This window comes from Protomyctophum bolini (assembly GCF_963924005.1).
Source record: "Protomyctophum bolini genome assembly, chromosome: 4".
In the NCBI taxonomy this organism is placed as follows: domain Eukaryota; kingdom Metazoa; phylum Chordata; class Actinopteri; order Myctophiformes; family Myctophidae; genus Protomyctophum; species Protomyctophum bolini.
Genome location: NC_137865.1, coordinates 15,579,826 through 15,599,244, shown reverse-complemented (window position 1 = coordinate 15,599,244; position 19,419 = coordinate 15,579,826). Strand labels below are relative to the sequence as shown.

The 19,419-nt window shown below is 40.5% G+C and overlaps 3 protein-coding genes across 4 annotated transcripts; 2 read left to right on the top strand and 1 right to left on the bottom strand.

The window, feature by feature from the left end:
• Nucleotides 1–76: 76 nt before the first annotated feature.
• ldhbb (lactate dehydrogenase Bb) lies at nucleotides 77–7,999 on the top strand. 2 transcript variants are annotated; one of them, XM_080761744.1, is made up of 8 exons: nucleotides 77–200; nucleotides 2,594–2,730; nucleotides 3,700–3,817; nucleotides 4,694–4,867; nucleotides 5,140–5,313; nucleotides 5,555–5,672; nucleotides 6,120–6,243; nucleotides 7,739–7,999. In XM_080761744.1, exons 2-8 carry the CDS (start codon nucleotides 2,602–2,604, stop codon nucleotides 7,904–7,906), a joined length of 1,005 nt encoding a protein of 334 aa, XP_080617870.1. In that variant the 5' UTR covers nucleotides 77–200; nucleotides 2,594–2,601; the 3' UTR covers nucleotides 7,907–7,999. The 2 variants fall into 2 exon arrangements, with proteins under 2 accessions (XP_080617870.1, XP_080617871.1); XM_080761745.1 differs by lacking the exon at nucleotides 77–200 and having other exon boundaries at nucleotides 2,585–2,730.
• Nucleotides 8,000–10,309: 2,310 nt separating this feature from the next.
• Nucleotides 10,310–12,715, bottom strand: golt1bb (golgi transport 1Bb). The gene is made up of 5 exons (XM_080761280.1): nucleotides 12,562–12,715; nucleotides 12,296–12,387; nucleotides 11,834–12,012; nucleotides 11,657–11,738; nucleotides 10,310–10,947 (listed from the first exon to the last, which is right to left on the bottom strand). Exons 1-5 carry the CDS (start codon nucleotides 12,584–12,586, stop codon nucleotides 10,909–10,911), a joined length of 417 nt encoding a protein of 138 aa, XP_080617406.1. The 5' UTR covers nucleotides 12,587–12,715; the 3' UTR covers nucleotides 10,310–10,908.
• Nucleotides 12,716–12,903: 188 nt separating this feature from the next.
• slc35b4 (solute carrier family 35 member B4) lies at nucleotides 12,904–19,027 on the top strand. The gene is made up of 10 exons (XM_080761521.1): nucleotides 12,904–13,271; nucleotides 13,592–13,705; nucleotides 13,806–13,908; nucleotides 14,337–14,386; nucleotides 14,820–14,901; nucleotides 15,046–15,106; nucleotides 16,106–16,215; nucleotides 16,425–16,500; nucleotides 17,406–17,481; nucleotides 18,035–19,027. The coding sequence occupies exons 1-10, from the start codon at nucleotides 13,195–13,197 to the stop codon at nucleotides 18,282–18,284; spliced, it is 999 nt and encodes a 332-aa protein (XP_080617647.1). The 5' UTR covers nucleotides 12,904–13,194; the 3' UTR covers nucleotides 18,285–19,027.
• Nucleotides 19,028–19,419: the final 392 nt, after the last annotated feature.

Here is a 19,419-nt window from a genome sequence, read left to right as displayed (position 1 = left end):
TGTGTGGTCTTTTGCAGTGACATTAAAGTTTTCTCTTTCTCCACAAGGGAACGAGTGAGCATTGTGCTACCTGAGGTGTCATGAGTGACAGATTTGAGTCCTTGTAGGGGATGAAATGGCTTAGTCAATTCAATCCAGTCGTCAGTAGCAGCCAGACAAGCATAGCCGGCTAAGAGAGGACCTGATACAGCACACCAAGGGTAAGATTCACTATACAGTTAGTGAAAGGGAAAGGACAATATTTAGAACAGAAATGTGACAATGTTGTTATATTTGTATTGGAAATTCTTAGACCCTCGCAAGATAACTTCAGTGTGATGTGATCTATAGATATGTTATCGTCGCTGTTGGGCAGAAACCTTGTATAGCCATTATTTAAAAATCTTTTTTTTTATTGTTAATCTTAAACGCCTTAGACATGTTGTTTTCTTTTCTTTAATTTATTGCCGTTCCATATATACAAGAAATGATTCAATAGCAACAACAGTGTCTACTGTATATCCTTGCCATCTTTAGTCGCATTATCCATGCAGGGATAATCAGAAGATAGCCTCTTATCTGCCATACTTCCTGTATGGTGTGAGTACCAACTCTGCCACCAGCTGGTACTAAGAAGAAACTGATACAAATTATAATTTATCCCCAGCTCTATTAGAGCACTAAACAAGTGGCTAGGGTTGCACCAGCTGTTCTTACTTTAGTTGAAGTGTAAAGTTTATACTTGGGGCTTGGTAACTGCTAGTTAATTTGTGAGTATCTAGCTACTGCATTAGGTTTGACCATACTGTATGCTCTTACACAAGACTGAGTTACTACTAGGTAGCCTAAGATGTAGAAGGCAGAATAAGTCTTCCTTGATTGGTTCAATGAGGCATAAGCAGCCTTTAAATTGTGGCTGCAAAAAGTGTTTGCGTTAATACATACATGGGGTATCGTGTTTTAACCATGTGTGATGCACAGTGATATTTAGTAGGGGTGCACGATTATGAAATTATGACCGATTTCCGATTATTTGTCATATCTGCCAATACCGATTCTGACTGATTCCCATTTTATACAGAGGACCACAATTGAAACAAGCCTAGGCCCTAGGGGCTTGGCCCAAAGCCTGTTAAAGTATTCAATAATACACAAATTAATATTTTTTTTAATTCTTTTTGCTGGTAAAAAAAACGATTAAATCTGTATTTTGAGACCATACCGATATGGCCAATTCCGATTATGCTACCGATTAATAGTGCATCATAATTAGTAGTGCACAAGTTGTAACTAAGTACCCACTATGTTCTAAGTTCTAATGTACCCTTGCTTGTGCACCAAACACTAGCCACCATTTATTGTCTACTCCGTATTGAGTAACGCATGATATTGAATGGTTCTGTGTATTATGTGATATTGTTTATGTACTGTTTACTGTAAAGTTTGGAGCTGTGAAAGAAACTAACGGGTTTGATTGCAGGACAGACAACAGCCAAGGTTTTCGGGCCAAAAGATCTATTTTATTTCCTGATGCTGCCATGCCTTGTGTATAATATAATACCCACAAGGAAATGTGTAAAACAAAACCGAGTCATCACAGAGGCTGTCCTTGTCTGAATGCTTGTGTGGATGACTGATTTATCCTATGTGCAATGTGCATTGATTAATGCAGGTGTGTAGTCAGTCACACCGAGCTCTATTTAAGTTGGACTCAGACAAAGTGTGAGTCTAACAGCCAAGTCGGCCATTCTACTCCTTTGAGACATTTATCTTGTTTCATAAATCCCTTCACCTACATACTGTACATATAGTGTCACAAGATATTAGAGAGAGACACGTTGATTAGGCTAGCAGATGGCGACTGTGTTAAGGGATTACTGTTAACTCCTAACAGTCTGCAGGCAGTCCGTCAAGGTTGCTGTCCAATTAGGGTGTCCCTCCATTAGGGCAGGAAGGGTAACGGAGAAGATGAGCATAACCCTGTGTGCATCACGCAACACACCAGTCTGGGCTGAGTCACATGCGCTCTGTGCACAGCAGCTGATGGACTGTATTGCACTGCTAACAGTGAGCCTGTGAGGCTTTGCGGATGCTGTGTTTACTGACCTCTGCCAACGCACCTTAGGTCTCCTTTTAGCTTACCATGCTGATTATATTTTGGTATATATACCTTGCAGCTCGGAGCTTCACTCAACAATGCAAGTATACCATGTTTGTTGTTTGTTGTGAGGCATAGCTCTCTCTTTTTGGGGTGAACTCTGCAGGAGGGTAAAGTCTGAGACGAGCCTGTTTTCTTGTATAAATAATGGATTCCTATGTCAGAAAGGAGTCACTCACAGCTCCATTAGTGTTAAATTAATCAAATGTCAACTTTAATCTCTAATCCCTAGAAATGCGTCTGTCCTCCAGAGAGCTACAGGAGAAGGCTACAAGCCTATGTCCTGAATGCAGTATTTATGAACTTTTATAAAGTAGAGAGTAGCACAGCATGTCCCGGCTGTGTTTGTGTGACATCCAACACTTGTCTGAGGACTTGTCTGGCACCGACATTTTGTCTTTTATCTCTCCCTCTGTGGCTGCCACCCTTTGCTCACTCACTGTCCTCTCACTCTAGCACTGAAAATGGCCTCAATTCTGCAGCAGCTGCTCACCCCACTGTTCAGTGGTGAAGTTGAACCCCCCAGGAACAAGGTGACAGTGGTGGGGGTTGGCCAGGTGGGCATGGCCTGTGCTGTCAGCATCCTGCTCAGGGTAAGAGTCCCCACTATTAGCCTCCCTAGTGTCACAGGAAGGGCACCAGGTAAAATCTGGTGTGTCTAACTCAAATTGTAGTCAGTTTTTATATGCCGGATATTACTGTGTCATTTCCAGGCTGACAACAGATTACCTTGTCTGAGGGTCTGTCTGAGTATTATGCTGCCAAGGTTCAAGGTTCAAGGTCTTTATTAGTGTCCCAGAAGGGCAATTAGGTTTACAGCAAGAGTAGTGGTTTAAAACATACAAACAATACAGGACAACAACAGACATGAGACACCATAGCATAAACAGGTCTGGGCGCATCTAGTGCAAGTATAGTCAAAGATAAATTTAAAAAAAAAGGCTACATTCAGAAAAAGTGCTTGTTTCAACATCGTCATCATCGGCAACATATCAATTATCAACATCATTCTCCAATGCCACTCTCTCCTTGTTGGTGTGGTTAGAATGGCAGGTACACACTCACCTCGTTATGTTGTAGTTCAACACAACTTAATTTAGATTAATGTGGTAGTAAGTTGTAATAGTACTGCTCTGTGAAATGTGCAGTAATAATCATGAATATAGAGGGTATGGGCGTGACATCATACCTAGATGTAATGCGGGAACGCCTACTGAGTGGCCTTGACAGCCCATACATCCAAACACGAAAGTCCTATCTAATTGCATTAAACAATGTTAGACAACATTAAACTCACTTTGCCACTCACTTTATGCAAGTGCATACCCTCTATAGAGGTTAGGTAGGTGCAGCTTTGTTCATTTATCCCAAAGCCTCATTGCCACACTGCAGAAACAATAATGATTTGAACTTCATTGTGTAGGTATTCTGGTAAAAGGACATCAGTGAGCTGTGAAGTGTTCTGTCCTTTTTACCTCTATAATTGTGTCCATAGGGAGATTATAATGTGATGTGATTGAGCCCAGTATTTACATTTAAGATGTCCTGTGGTGTGTATGCAGGAACTGGCGGATGAGCTGGCCCTGGTAGATGTGATGGAAGACAAACTGAAAGGAGAGATGATGGACCTGCAGCATGGAAGCCTCTTCTTGAAGACCCCCACGATCGTTGCAGACAAAGGCAAGTTTATAACTGTTAAAGGGACACTTCACCCTTTTTGCAAAAAAATATATGTTAATGACGTTTAGAAGCTTTAGATCACTTTCCTGGGGGTATTTATGTGTGTAATATGTGGTTTTAGATATTTTAGATTGTAGCAGTGAGCCTGTTGTCTCTGATGTCATGGACACTGGTCTCACTACCTTCCTGGACTACAATTCCCATAATTCTTTGGTGCACTGCTCATCCTTGTGGATAGGGGGGAGAGCTGTCTTACTGAGACAACATGTAGTCCAGGAAGGAAGTGAGCCCAGTGTCCATGACATCAGAGACAACAGGCTCACTGCTACAATCTAAAATATCTAAAACCACATATTACACACATAAAGACCCCCAGGAAAGTGTTCTAAAGCTTCTAAATGTCATTACCATATATTTTTTTGCAAAAAGGGTGAAGTGTCCCTTTAACATAAGAAAAGAGGCCGCAAAGCTCGTAGTCACGATGCTATAAACGTTTTAATAAACCAACGTTTCGGCAAGCAGGTTGCCTTGGTCAGGGTATGGTATATATACGTTTATAACTGTTAACACACTCAACAAAGATCAAGATGGCCCAGTATAACTGATTATACTTCATCATGTGGCCATTTCGCTTGGTCTTCTACTGAAAACTGAAACTTGTATTGGTGCTTGAATCCTGTCAGTAAAATAGCTGCATGGTTCAGCTAAATTCCTGCACAATAGACTTGAACAAAAGTCTGACATGTAACCTATGATCAGTGGACAACTGTATACCCTCCTCGTGTATTCCTTCCCACTCCTTCGTCTCCATACATCTGTCACCTCCTAGATAACCTTGCAGCACCAGTTCAACTCCACTTTCTCTCCTCTCTTCAGACTACTCTGTTACAGCTAACTCCCGCATCGTGGTGGTGACAGCTGGAGCCCGTCAGCAGGAGGGAGAGAGCCGACTCAACCTGGTCCAGAGGAACGTTAACATCTTTAAACACATCATCCCCCAAATAGTCACACACAGCCCTAACTGCATCATCATTGTGGTGTCCAACCCAGGTACCGTTGATGTATCATGTAACCTTTATTTAACCGGGGAAAAGCCATTTGATCCCTTTTTCAAGGCAGACCTGGCCAAGAAAGGTAGCAAAAAGTAAAAGTTACATTGACACAAATTATGACAAAACTTTGTAATTAAAATGATAAAATATCTTAAAATGAAACAGCCTATTGGAAACATCTACACTCCTCCTTAAAAACATTCCCCAATCAGGGTCTTGAAATCCTAAGGGATGCAGATAATACAGCTCACGTTCTTTCCCACCCCGCAGTTGATATTCTCACCTATGTCGCCTGGAAGCTGAGTGGTCTCCCAAAGCACCGCATCATTGGCAGCGGCACCAATCTGGACTCAGCCCGCTTCCGCTTCCTGATGGCTGACAAACTGGGCATCCACTCCAGTAGCTTCAATGGCTGGATCCTGGGAGAGCACGGAGACACCAGCGGTAAGACCACACTAGACTAACATTATCGTAACAAAAGATTAAACTTGATATTTTATATCTGTGGACTGGAGAATGAACTACATTGAATGCCTCAACTCCTACGTTCCAAGTGCTTGTCAGGGTGGTCCTCAGTTCAAATAAGATTATTTCGGGGGGTTGCGGCCTGAACATGTTGAGAACCACTGGGATAATGCACAATGATTTGAAGTGTTGATGAGGTAGAGGTTCCTGTGTGTTTCAGTGCCTGTGTGGAGCGGAGCCAATGTAGCCGGAGTCAGCCTGCAGACATTGAACCCTGACATCGGCACTGACCTTGACACTGAGAACTGGAAGGAGACACACAAAATGGTGGTGGACAGGTTGGGAAATATTCACTAAAGCCTAATTTTATACTTCATTGCACCTAGGATTGTGTAAAAGTGTCCAAAAGAATTTCAGCCATTATAATTGTTCATATAACATATTATCAAACCATTCCTATGTATGAAGACAATGTGTTTAATTAATCATAAAGCTATGCACATTACATTACATACATTACTTTGGTATGAATCAGTGATTCTCAAAGTGCGGTCCGGAGACCCAAGGGTCCTTGAGGTAGTTCCAGTGGGTCCCCAAGTGATAGTTAGGATCCAAATGGACCCTTATATAGCCTGGTCTGTAGGCGTAACTCTGACGGTGTACAAATGGAACCAAGATTGGCTCAATTTGTACAGTTATTAATGCATACCAAACTTGGAGTCCATGAAGTTAAAATGATTGAGATGGTGTATAGTCAAGACTTGTTTGCAATCTGTTTACTTCAGTGCCTATGAGGTCATCAAACTGAAAGGCTATACCAACTGGGCCATTGGACTGAGTGTGGCTGACCTGACAGAGAGCCTGATGAGGAACATGAACCGGATCCATCCTGTCTCATGCATGGTCCAGGTGAGCACTCCCCCAAACACACACACACACACACACATACACACACACACACACACACACACACACACACACACACACACAAACACACACACACACACTGGGGTGCGTAACCTTTTGAAAAGCAGTACTTAAAGTCGCTCACCAAGATCAAGTCATCTTCTGTGAGCGACACATATAGATAATATAATTGTGATTGTGAGGTTAGCTATTGGTGCTTTCACAAAATATTCACACAATGCGATATTTACGGCATGGCTCTATAGGAGGCAGAGCCATTTAAAATAGGGTCTGTGAGACTGTGGGCTGTATTTTGCGTGTCTTAAGTACCAGGTCTTATTACCTAACTTGAGTAAACTAAAGACCTGGAGGCGTGATCAATGCCATTTGGCTATTCTGAGTGGCCAAAGAGCATTGATCACGCCTCCAGGTCTTTAGTTTACTCAAGTTAGGTAATAAGACCTGGTACTTAAGACACGCAAAATACAGCCCTGTGTGTCTCTTGAGTAACTTACGCAAACTATTTGTGACCGCTGATCAGTCGCAAACCACCAAATGTTTGCGCACACTGCCAGTAGGCCACATTATAATTGAATATTGTAAGTCAATAGGGCTCTGTTTTGTCTGAAGCCTTACCCACATTTGGAGTCATATGTCATAGATACGTCATAGCTGAGTGGTGTCATAGATGACTTGTCATAGGCTGGACACATGAGAAACAAGCCTTTTGCACAGGGAAGACCAAACTATGGTCAAATGTGTAGCAGAAAAAATATCCCGAACATTGTCTTAACCCATTTAAGCCTGACGTCGTTTTCCACCCTAAAACATGATCAGCATAAAAGTGTACAGTATTTGTTAAAATGTTGTTTTTATGTGGGCACCCCCACCAGTTCATTAAGTATGCCTGATCCACCTGAACTTAAACCGCACCCACAGCTGTGTTAGGGGAGGGGCTGATAATGTGATGTCCTCTCTCCTTTCTTAGTGCCCTAAATAAACATTAAAAGTCCATAGACTTGGTTGTACTCTGTTTAAAGTGCTCTAAACAAACAAAAAAGTCCATAGACATGGCTGCCAGATGTTGGAAGGGCTAGCACCCTCAAAGATCTGAGATTCTTTATTGGGAATAGCCTGGACACATGAAGTGTGAGATCTACATTGGAGCTATTCTGTGTTCCCATGTGGATCCCGCGATCCACATGATTCAATGTTTGGTAATCATCAGTAATGCCTCCATTACTGGGTAAAGGCAAATAATAGAACGGCTAGAACAGGTAAGGTGAGTCAGAACATGTCATCACTTTACTAAAAGGCAGCCTTTGAAACCTGGAAAAGACCACAGTTATGCTATATCATGATTTTAAAAATCCCAAGCGATCTAATATTGATATATTTGCCCAGCCCTATTTTGCGTATGGGTAGCAATAGTCAGTGGGTCAAAAACGCCTGGGTTTCCGAGGCTAGTGGATCTCGAGCTGTTTATTTTCACCAACAGGGAATGCATGGGATTGAAGATGAAGTGTATCTGAGTTTGCCCTGCGTGCTGAACAGCAATGGTGTGTCCAGCGTTGTCAACGTGACTCTGACAGAGGACGAGGTGTCCCAACTGCAGGAGAGCGCCGCCACATTGTGGGGCATCCAAAAGGAACTGACGGATGTTTAACTGAACAGTAGGGGGAAACATACCTACTAGGCCAGTCAATCTAGGATTTGACCCAAAATAAATTGCAATAGTAATCATTCAAGGTTTTTTTTATGATCCTTAGGGTCATCCAAATAACTTTAAAATGTGATTATTATAATACATTTTGGATCTTGGTAAATTCAGGGGTGAACGTTAGGGTACCATTGAAAACCTATATAAGGCAGAAAATTCTAAATTGAATTATGCTTTAAGTAGCATCTGACATGTCAAACTAGGGGTTTTTCATGATTCTGAATCAATTGCAAGCATTAGTTTTGCACGAAAAACACTCCTTGGGCTAAAAACGGCCATAGCAGTCTTCACAAATGTGATGAGGTGGCTATGGCCGTTTTTAGCCTGACATTTTTGCCTCATATAGGTTTTCAATGGTACCGCAACATTCAACACCTGAATCTACCATGATTACAATGTATATACGTAATAATCAATTTTTTATATTATTTGGATGACCCTAAGGATCATAAAGAATCTTGAACAACTATACAAATATTGCAATTTCTTTTGGGTCACGTCCCTTTTTAGCTTCTATTGACTGGCCTATACTGTATACCTAACCTACTTTGCAGAAGGCACAACATAGCATACAGCTTGCACCTTGTCTGTCTATCCACCACCCTTGATCAGTGCCGGTTCTAGGCCTTTTGAGGCCCTAGGCAACATATTATACAGAGCCCAAAATGTTTATAAACAAATCACAAATGTTTATAAACAAATCACAAATGTTTATAAACAAATCACAAATGTTTATAAACAAATCACAAATGTTTATAAACAAATACCAAAATGTTTATAAACAAATCACAAATCCCTTGGTCCTACCCCCCCGACCATGAGACTTACTACAGGTAAACTGGTAGTGGTCCTACCCCCCCCATGAGACTTACAAATCCCAAATGTTTATAAACAAATCCCAAATGTTTGTAAACAAATCCCAAATGTTTATAAACAAATCCCAAAATGTTTATAAATAAATCACAAATGTTTATAAACAAATCACAAATGTTTATAAACAAATACCAAAATGTTTATAAACAAATCCCAAATCCCTTGGTCCTACCCCCCCGACCAATTTGATTCATGTATGTGGGTTGTTAATCCAATAAATCTTAGGTAGGTTTCAAAATGTCTAAAGACTTAAGTCTTAAAAAGACAAAAGAGTGGCCCCGAGTATGGCTTCTTCAGGGTAATACCCTGAATAGCCAGTTGTATCTGCCGAAACTTGGTTCCTACTCTGCATCCTAATAAATAATCGGCATTTTGGCTATCAGTGTGTGCGGCCACTCTTTTGTCTTTTTAAGACTTAACTCTTTAGATGTTTCTGCCGTGAGCTGGCACCACTACTAAGACTGGTGTGCGTTTAGCATCCTCCTGCACAGGTTTCAAAATGTGAAATGAATGTATTTGATAAATAAATGTGTTGGCACTTGAATAGGTTACATGCTGTTTAATTGTTCATTGCTATTAAATGAATGTGTAGTCCAGCCATGTTTCGAATAAAAGGGTTTTGGTGCTCTAGTTTGATTCCGAGGAAGACCTTTGTCGAAACATCAGTAACTTCTGCAATAAGTGAGTAAGTAGCAATAAACGTGCAAAACCAAGGACTCTGGTGTCTTACTTTGGATAGTCTACCGGTATTATAAGTTGAAAGTTCCCAGTTAAGGTTTTTGATCACAACTTGTCTGTTTGTATCTTCAGTGGTTGAAGTCAACTTATACATTATGACCTTAGTTTGACTCAAATAAGGCTGGAGGCAGCCATTCCAAATTGAAATGATTTGTGCATGGATAGTATCTAGTACCTACTATCACTGATCGCATTCACATGATTGATGGCTCATTGGACTCAGACATCTTTGAAGAATACGGATATGCCAGCTAAACCCTGCCCATGTATCAGATTTTTCTGATTGGTAGTCTGGTTTAGTGCAATCTCGTAACTCATTAGCGATGTGAGTCAACAGTCTGTCTCAAGAGACAAGGTTTATTATAATCTGTGCATGTTACATACCCAGGAATTAAAGTTTTCACTACTAAAGAAAGGAGCCCCACCATGCTAGTATATTATATCATTCTATACCAGTAGGGGTGGAAAACATTCATGGAAAGGGCCACTATATTTCCAAACTTATTCCAGAAGGCCACATTGCATATTGTTGCTGTCAGGCAGAAACTTGTCTCCATATTTGAATCTTTTTTGTAAATAATGCCCAATTGTCCTGTCACACACAAAAGTAGCAATCTTGAATTGGAATGTTGTTTGAAATTACATGCCCAGAATAGGAACACCAAGGTCAATGACCAAAATATAAGCACACCAGGGTTAATGTTAAGAAAAGTATGAAATGCTCGACTGAGACAGAAATTAAAAATCAAACTTTTATTTCAAGTATGTATTTACAAAAGTTACATCCATTAAAATGTCTCTCTGACAAAGTTCATGTTTAAATAAAGTAGAGTTGTAGTGAGACCAATCAGAGAGGTCTGCTGTGTATCTCCACAGCAGCTCATTTTGATCTTGATCACGTGGAGCAGAAACTGGTTCATGTAACAGCTGTACAAAATTTCAGTAACACTCCATTTCCAGTTGAGGAAACAAAAACGTTTGTCAAGAAGAAAAAACGTTTTATCAGGCTCCCGGTTGCTCTCATCGAGTTGTCCAAGTATCCAGTGGTTGGTCCCAACATGTCTGTTTTTAATCAGTGGATAAACGAGTAGGGGATGATGAAAGAATGGAAGCAGACTTTGGGCCTAAAAAGATAAATCGCAGTGATAATGATAAAACAATTTCCTTTTAACAAAGGAAACTTCATGATGTCAGTCAAATGTCCAAAGGAATACTTTCCACCCATGATGTAAGAAAAGGGCCTGGATTCACAGTCTTGACCTTTACTATTGGCTTTGGCTGGTAAGGGCCAAAGTCAGTTGTAGGCGATTTGTGCCTCCTGCAGCTACAGCTCATGGTTATACCATGTTGTTGCTCTCGCCAACTTTGTCTACCAACTGAAAGGTAATAAGAATGATGACAATTAAACACAAACTGCAATTTCCACAATATATACAGTAAGTATAGTGCTTCTGTCAACCACTTTGACTGTACTTAAAAAGTGCTACACAAATAAAGAATATTATTATATTTTAGCATTAGCTTGTCACATGCACTGATGAGACAACCGTGATGGATGCAGTTTTAATGCAATACAATGATATGCATTCATCCTCATTTTGTTTGACTCTTATCTTCAAGAATCAAGAGGGGTGTACCGTGTACAGGTATAAGTAGCGACATGTTGGAGTAACAAGGTCTACAAAACTGTGCAAAAGCATAACAATATCCAACTGAGATAATAAGAATACTGGACCTGTAATGAAAAATTATAAAATATTATTAAAAAGTTTAAGAATAGGTTAAGTCACACCAACTCTTAAAATCCTCTTAACAGCAATGTGGATGTGCAATGGGGAATGCACAGAATTGGGAGAGTTATAATAGAATTCACACACACGTTTCAGGTTCAAATTAGCTGTCAAACCAATAAAACAGGGCTATGGGAAAATGAACAGGAAACGTGTATGGTATGCCCTCTAACCTTTGGGAAACCTTGAGACTACAGTTATGCAACCTAATCAAGACACCACCACCTTTAATAGAGGAGAGCTTTTAGGATCGCAAGTACAGTGGATTCTAAATCATAACAATCGTTATACTTACACTGCTGATCCCTGGTAAGTTGAGCAAGGACCCCAGTACAGGCACCCGCCTGATGAAACCGATAGCCACTGGGAAGAATCCCCTGTTGAGGGAAAGAAGGTGAGGTCAAAATGTCACAGGATGTACTAGGCTAATACTGAAACAGCACTCATTTCAATCATTTGCAACTGAGCTGACCTAAATAAGAGGAAGAACCCATAGATTTCCAGGACCACTCCAATGATGGGCCAGCCGATGAGGACCACAATCACTCCTCCCAGGAAGAAGCCTGTGGCTTTGGCTTTGTGTCTCTGGAAGAAGAATCTAAAGGTCCGCTCCAGTCCAATGACAAACGACAGGCCTGCGACAAAGAGGATCTACATACATACGGTATACACAGAATAAGTTGTGAAGCATCTAGCCCCAATACGTTCCCTCAGTCCCTACGCAGAATGAGCGTAGGGACTGAGGGAACGTATTGGGTCTATATGACACATCATGATATGCGTTTCCAAATTGACACTGGATAAAACACAAATAGGAGATGGGCATACAGTAAAGTGATCTGTTCAAAGAAAGTGAAACGAAGACAAGATGCACACAAACAAACAGATAATCATATTTACGCAGTCGTAATAATCAGATCACGAACAGACTTACATTTCCAATGGCCAGGAGAGCTGTGTCAAAAAACAGCATCATCCCAAAGAAGAGGAAAAACACCCCGAAACCCGTCAATCCCATACCGATTTCTGTAGATTGAAATAAGTTTTAGAACAAACAAGTCACAACACAAAGCTTAGCTACTACAAGTGCATTAACCCTACAGTGACCCACCACCACCAGAACACTGTCCTAATTCATTCATTCATGCTAAAGTTAGCACGCCTAATAGCAAATCAGAACTTCCATAAAATGCGTCTTACTTTGTGAATCCGTAAGAGAAATCATTTTGACTGCGGGCAATTGGCAAATCACTAGAAGACTGTTTAAATAAAAAATAAATATTTGTTGAACTAGCACACAAAACTACTATCTGCCGATGATTATCGCAGCCAGAAACTGGGCTGGCGCCACGTCTTCCGGATCCACGCACGCACGTCGCATTCACGCATTTGAACATCTTCGTGAATCGCAACTGCGCAGATTTTGCGCAGATATAGTGTTTATCTCGGGTATGTTATGTAGCCTACTGGGTGTGTATTATTGTTGTTGTTCTCGCAAGTTTTCTCATCCAAATGCAACTCAATTAATGGTTTCGTGATGTGTTGAAAATAACAAGCTATTTCAGATGTCAAAACAAACCGGATTTGGGGTGATGTATGGACTACAACTCCCATGTTCCTCAACGAGGAAGAAGAGACTGTCTGCCTCTCGTCGCCGCATAACAAGATCCATACTCACCATAACTCTATGTACAAGATACGTACACACAAAAAGCAGAGTTTGTTGAGACTAGAGGAGCTTTTGTGAAAACGTCCGGGGTTCTGTTCGCCAGAATGTAATTGATCAGGGATCCACTTCAAGGCGTAAAACATATTCATTTTGAATTTCAAATCATGTCTCCTGTTTTTGCAATTATTCTGGTCTTTGTTGGATGTTGTAGCAACGTGGTGTTTCTGGAGTTTCTTGTAAGGTCAGTGATATTTTTTTTACTATATTTGACCACTTAAGCTAAATATTTGTGTCTGTTGCATTTGCTGAATACGAAATCTAATGACAACATATTAACAAGTCTTTTTTTGACGAGGCAAGAATTTGTCATTAACTTGTGATATCATCACTTGCTTACTTTTTAACCCACACCTTTTTTCTTTTCTAGTATACATTTTGTTAACATTAACAACTACACTGGCTTCTACATTTGTATAAATTTGTGTACACACACACACACACACACACACACACACACACACACACACACACCGTATTAATTTACATGACATGCTCCTGCAGAGAACATCCAGGATGTGGGAACATTGTGACATTCGCTCAATTTGCATTCATTGCATTGGAGGGGTTCATCTTTGAGACAAACTTTGGGAGGAAGAAACCAGATATCCCTATAAGGTATGACTGTGACATCTCACTGATTCTGTTTGAGAATCCTGTCATCATGGAGAAGATTGAACATGGACACTAAATGCTTCTTGAATCTCTTATTTTCCAGGAACTATGTGATTATGGTGACCATGTTCTTCACAGTCAGCGTGGTCAATAACTATGCGCTCAATTTCAACATATCTATGCCACTGCACATGATCTTCAGATCTGTAAGTACTGTTCTTGTGATTTCAAATCATCTGTTGTCATTCTGACAGCTCCTCTACTAGACAGAAATAGACACCTTTATTGTGCCAACTTGGAGAACATGATGACATGTGAGTGATGACTGAGATAGGTAGTAGAGTAGGTGAGATAGGATATATAAAACATGATGATGTGTTAGATGTGGTACAAACTCTGCTTAGGCACAGCATACCGTTTCCTGTCCTGATAAGTAGAAGAGCATGACAAAAACACATCAATTTGATGACACTGTTTAATGAGTAAGAACAATGTATTTACTGATACTGGTCTGGGATGTGTTTCAAGCCTCATGCATTTCCAACTGTATATTTGATTTTCATCTCAAATATCTACCACCAATACGTGGGCCTAATCTCTCTTCTACTAATGTCTTGTGTTCCTGTCTTCACAGGGGTCATTAATAGCTAACATGGTCCTGGGTATAATCATTCTTAAGAAAAGGTACCCATCTACCTATAACTTAACTTGTCAAGCTGGTCATAACTTGCCTTAAAGCTATAATCCTGAAGTTGCATGTCACTCCCGATGTCCAAAGTACAATAAAGTTAGTGTTGCATCTAGTGTCCAATCCAGTGTGCCGTCTACTACTGCTTCAAATACCTTTTTTTGACATTGTCAAATCAGCAGGTATCATAACACCTAGTCCAACCTAACACCAGAGTCCAAATGTCTACCCCCCAGTCTGTCTGTCTCAAACAGGTGCTTAATGCTATTAAGATGCAAAAATTTAGTTATAAAGACAAAACTTCAGGATTGTAGCTTCATACTTACTTACTGCATTTGTTTTCCTGTAGTAGTAACACTATCATAGTGCCAGTAGATCCTATTTCCTAAGCTCATCATTGCTCAGAATGGTCTTTTTTTTATCTTGCAGTTATTCAGCGAGTAAATACTTGTCCATAGTTCTCATTTCTGTTGGAATCTTCATATGCACCATTATGTCTGCTAAACAAGTGGTAAGTCACTCACTGATTGTGTGCCATTTTCATGTAATGCAAATTATGCAATAACACAACATACATTGTAACATACACCATACATACAACAAAAGTGATATGCTCTATTCCATGTTTTAGTGATTTGACATTTTGTTTCTATAGAATGTGGCAAATGAAGCTTCAGAGGAGGAAGGTGTCTATGTGTTCATGCACTGGCTGTTAGGTAAGTTATGGGCTCAATAAGTCTATGAGCAGACCACGTTTCACTTGGATACACTGCTTAGGATGTACTTTAACATTACTTTACGATCGGTTCACACTCTATAACATACAACGAATTAGACCGTTCCTCACCCAGGAATCAGCCCATCTCCTAATCCAGACAACAGTCTTGTCAAAACTTGACTATTGTAACTCCCTCCTTACTGGCCTACCGGCATGTGCACTTAAGCCTCTCCAACTGATCCAAAATGCCGCAGCTCGCTTGGTCTTCAACCAGCCAAAATTCTCACATGTCTCCCCCCTTCTCCGCTCCCTGCACTGGCTCCTGGTCGCTGCCCACACAGAATACAAAACTCTGATGCTGGCATTCAAAGCAACCTAAGGTATGGCTCCCCCATATATTGCAAGCATGATTGAACCCTACCCTACAAACCCTCCCGCTCACTCAGATCAGCCAACGCAGGAAAGCTGGAAGTACCCTCACTAAAAATGCCGGGACAACGCTTCAAACGTCCCAAACTGTTCTCCCTTCTGGCCCCAAAACTGTGGAATGCACTTCCCGTTGCAATCAGAACTGCAGCATCACTCCCAATCTTCCGCCGTAGTCTGAAAACCCTCCTTTTCAGACTCCATCATGGCCCATAGCACTTGCCCTACCTCCTTAGATAGCACTTTAGACTTAGATAGCATTTGAAACAGACTTATAGCATGTCATGTAGACAGAACAATAATTGCATTGTATGTAGTCATAGCACTTCATAGTACATATGTATAGCATAGTATAGTATATATACATAGTTTATATGTATAGTGTCATTATATAGATATGTTCTAGTTACGTTCTTAACTTACGCATGTTTCATGATAAATGCATTATATATATGTGATGTATTCCCATGCTTTTTTGTTTGTTCTTAATGTAAATCGCTCTGCATTAAGAGCGTCTGCTAAATGCCTAAATTGTAATTCATATTACTCAATGTATTCCATATTCCCCTAGGTATAGCCATGCTGACCTTTGCTCTGCTCATGTCTGCAAGAATGGGAATTTTCCAGGAGACATTATACAAGCAATATGGCAAATACCCCAGGGAGGCCCTCTTCTACAATGTGAGTCACCTTTTAAAACATGCAGTTTGACACTAATTCAGCCTCAATCAGGGCGATTCTTATGTGATAAGGCGTTGTTAAATCTAATAAATAACTTGTTGCTTAACCAAGTATGTAGAGATTTCTTATTGAACAAAGTAATGTGAAAGGTTATGTATCACATAGTTTTCATACTGAGTTGAGCTATCCTATTCCACTTCTCTTCACAGCACTTCATGCCTCTGCCTGGGTTCCTGCTTTTGGCCACAGACATTTACAACCACGGCATGTACTTCAGCCAGAGCAGTAAGATATAAGTGTGTGTGTGTGTGTGTGTGTGTGTGTGTGTGTGTGTGTGTGTGTGTGTGTGTGTGTGTGTGTGTGTGTGTGTGTGTGTGGGTGACAGCTCCTAACTCTGCATGCAGAAGTGGGTGGCAGTTTTTCAACCTAAACTAACTTGTTTTAGATGTATTAACATCTAAAACACACACACCCGTGGTAACTGCCATCGTTAATCTAGACTGATGAGGGCAATGCTTGGAAAGCTGCTCCTAACAATGTGTTATTGCCAGTGTTGATGTTTATAATATACAGTACATGTATTGTATACAGTACAGTGCACAAACGGGAAAGACAGGGGAGAGCTAGGGAGGATGATACAAAGCAGTGATGCACAGTTTACCATGGTTGTTTGGGATGACTATAAAAGGCTCATCAATATGCAGATTATCTGAGGTGTCATAATCTTCCTATGGGGATTTAAGCAGTTATGAGTACATGTAATGACCTTCATCCCTGATTCATAGAGCCCAGTGAGTAAATCCAGTTGGCACCTCGTTAAATTGGTAGTTTTTTTTCCAAAATGTCGAAAAACAAAGAATAACTGTATCACCTTGGAAAATGGTCCGAAATATGATTTTAACATCCACAGTACATCATTATCAAACCTAAATATACTCTCCAACTTATTGTTTATCTCCAAATGACTCGCCATCACTGGTTTTGTAGCATTTGTAGAAATATTGGGCCTTAACTGTAATTTAAGTTGTAAAAAAGGTCCATATATGGGCATTCCCAGACCTGTTGTTTCAGCGCGAGGTCTACTACTGGTAGTACCAGTATTTCTGGTAGAGTATGAAGGTTTTTTCTTTTACTCTGTCTCTAGCCAGAGATGCTTGGTTTCATACTTAAATGCATGTTTTCTCTCACAGCTCCTGTGCAGGTTCCTGTGATAGGCCTGACCATGCCGGTACTGTGGCTGTACCTACTGATGAACATGCTTACACAGTATCCTTAAACGAACAAAAACTGTTTTTTTCCCTGGCTGTAGTTTCATCATTAACACTTCACTCTACTATATAGTATATGGTTTGTTTTTCATTCTTTTTTCCATTTCCATTTTTGTTTTACTTCTATCTAGGTGCTGTCTTTGTCAAATTGTTAGCTAAATGCCTAGTATAGAGCAGTAGTTTTTGGGCTCGGCACAAGGCACCCCTAAGTGTTTGAAAACAAAAAAAACTTCCTTGGCTGCAAATCAGGCATATTGGTGTGGGAATGCTAGCAGTAACACTCCAGCGATATTGGTAAATTCCAAATATTATCAAAGTATTTCACAGCACCCCATGACTTTGACAAACCATGGCCCTAGAGTGTTATGTAATATAAAAGCAACACTCTAATTGTCATCCTGGTGCCCCGCCGTGTGTGTGTGTGTGTGTGTGCGTGCGCGGCCAATCAACATGGAAGCGAACTCCTCAAGATAACTGGAAGTATTTCTCAAGATGTACTTTTTTTGAATTCCAGTTGTCTTACTGTAGCAGACCTTAACCCATGTCCTCAGGTATGTGTGCATTCGTGCCGTGTTCGTCCTGACAACAGAGTGTACCTCACTAACGGTGACCCTGGTGGTGACCCTAAGGAAGTTCCTCAGCCTCATCATCTCCATCCTGTACTTCAAAAACCCCTTCACTGCCTGGCACTGGGTGGGCACAGCCGTGGTCTTCCTGGGCACGTTGATCTACACAGAGGTCTGGACCAATGTCCAAACAGCCCTGCGTGGACCAGACATAAAAGAGAAAAAGGGACAGTGACCTGCAGAATGTGCATTGCATCGTGGAGAGTGCCTCTGCACCGATGTGTTCGTCATGGACTGTGATGTTGCACACAGTAAAACCCTAAGGATCTTACACTTTGGATTACCGGTACTCTATAATTGCATTACGCACAGTTTTATTTGGGGTATTGATGTTGTTTTGTATGAGTGATGTTTACGGTGTTGCTCCCATGCATTATGAAGTGTGTGCCATAGTAATGGATGTAAGAAAATCCTACTGTTTAATATTCAGATATTAGCTTACCTCATCAGAACCTCCAACTGCACACTGTGAGAAAGCTGTTCATTTGTCAGTTTTATGTTTGGTTGGTTATTTATTTAAATCTTTTTTTTTTCTCTTTCTAATGTGAAAGGAGTTTGTGACATGTTCGATGTAATACAAGTTTCAATGGGAATAGGCTTGACACAGTATACTATATGGTGTTATTGACATGGCCATGCATATTGTAAACACTTTGCATTTAATGTCAGTGTTATATTATCATTGATATTATTACAGACTGGCTTGACATACAGAGGGATAATTATTTAGATCGATTCAGTCTTAATTTGTTTGTATTAGTTTAGTGTACTGTATTAGTTATGTTTAGTTGCTTATAAATTATCGTTGTATTGTCTCAGGATTTTGGACCAATTTGTATGATCAGGAGGAGCCTAGTAAATACTGTAAATGACTAAACAATTTCAATCAACCCTGAATAAAATGAATTGGTAGGCCTACTGTAGTGTAAATTACATGTGCATGCTGAACCAGCAGGAATATAACTAAATAATAATATAGCTGCACCACATGAAAACTGGCACTCTAGGGAGATACAACAAAAAACTAAAATCAGAATATTCAACTCCAATGTTAAATCCGTCCTGCTCTATGGGGCAGAGACTTGGAGAATTAGACCACAATAAGCAAAGTGCAAACCTTCATAAACAAATGTCTGAGGAGAATCCTGAGAATTCACTGGCCGGACAAAATAAGCAACAAAGATCTCTGGATGAAAACGAAACAACTCCCTGCAACAGAAGAAATTGGACAAAGAAGATGGAGATGGATCGGGCACACACTGCGCAAACCAGTATCAAACACCACCAGACAGGCGCTGACTTGGAACCCT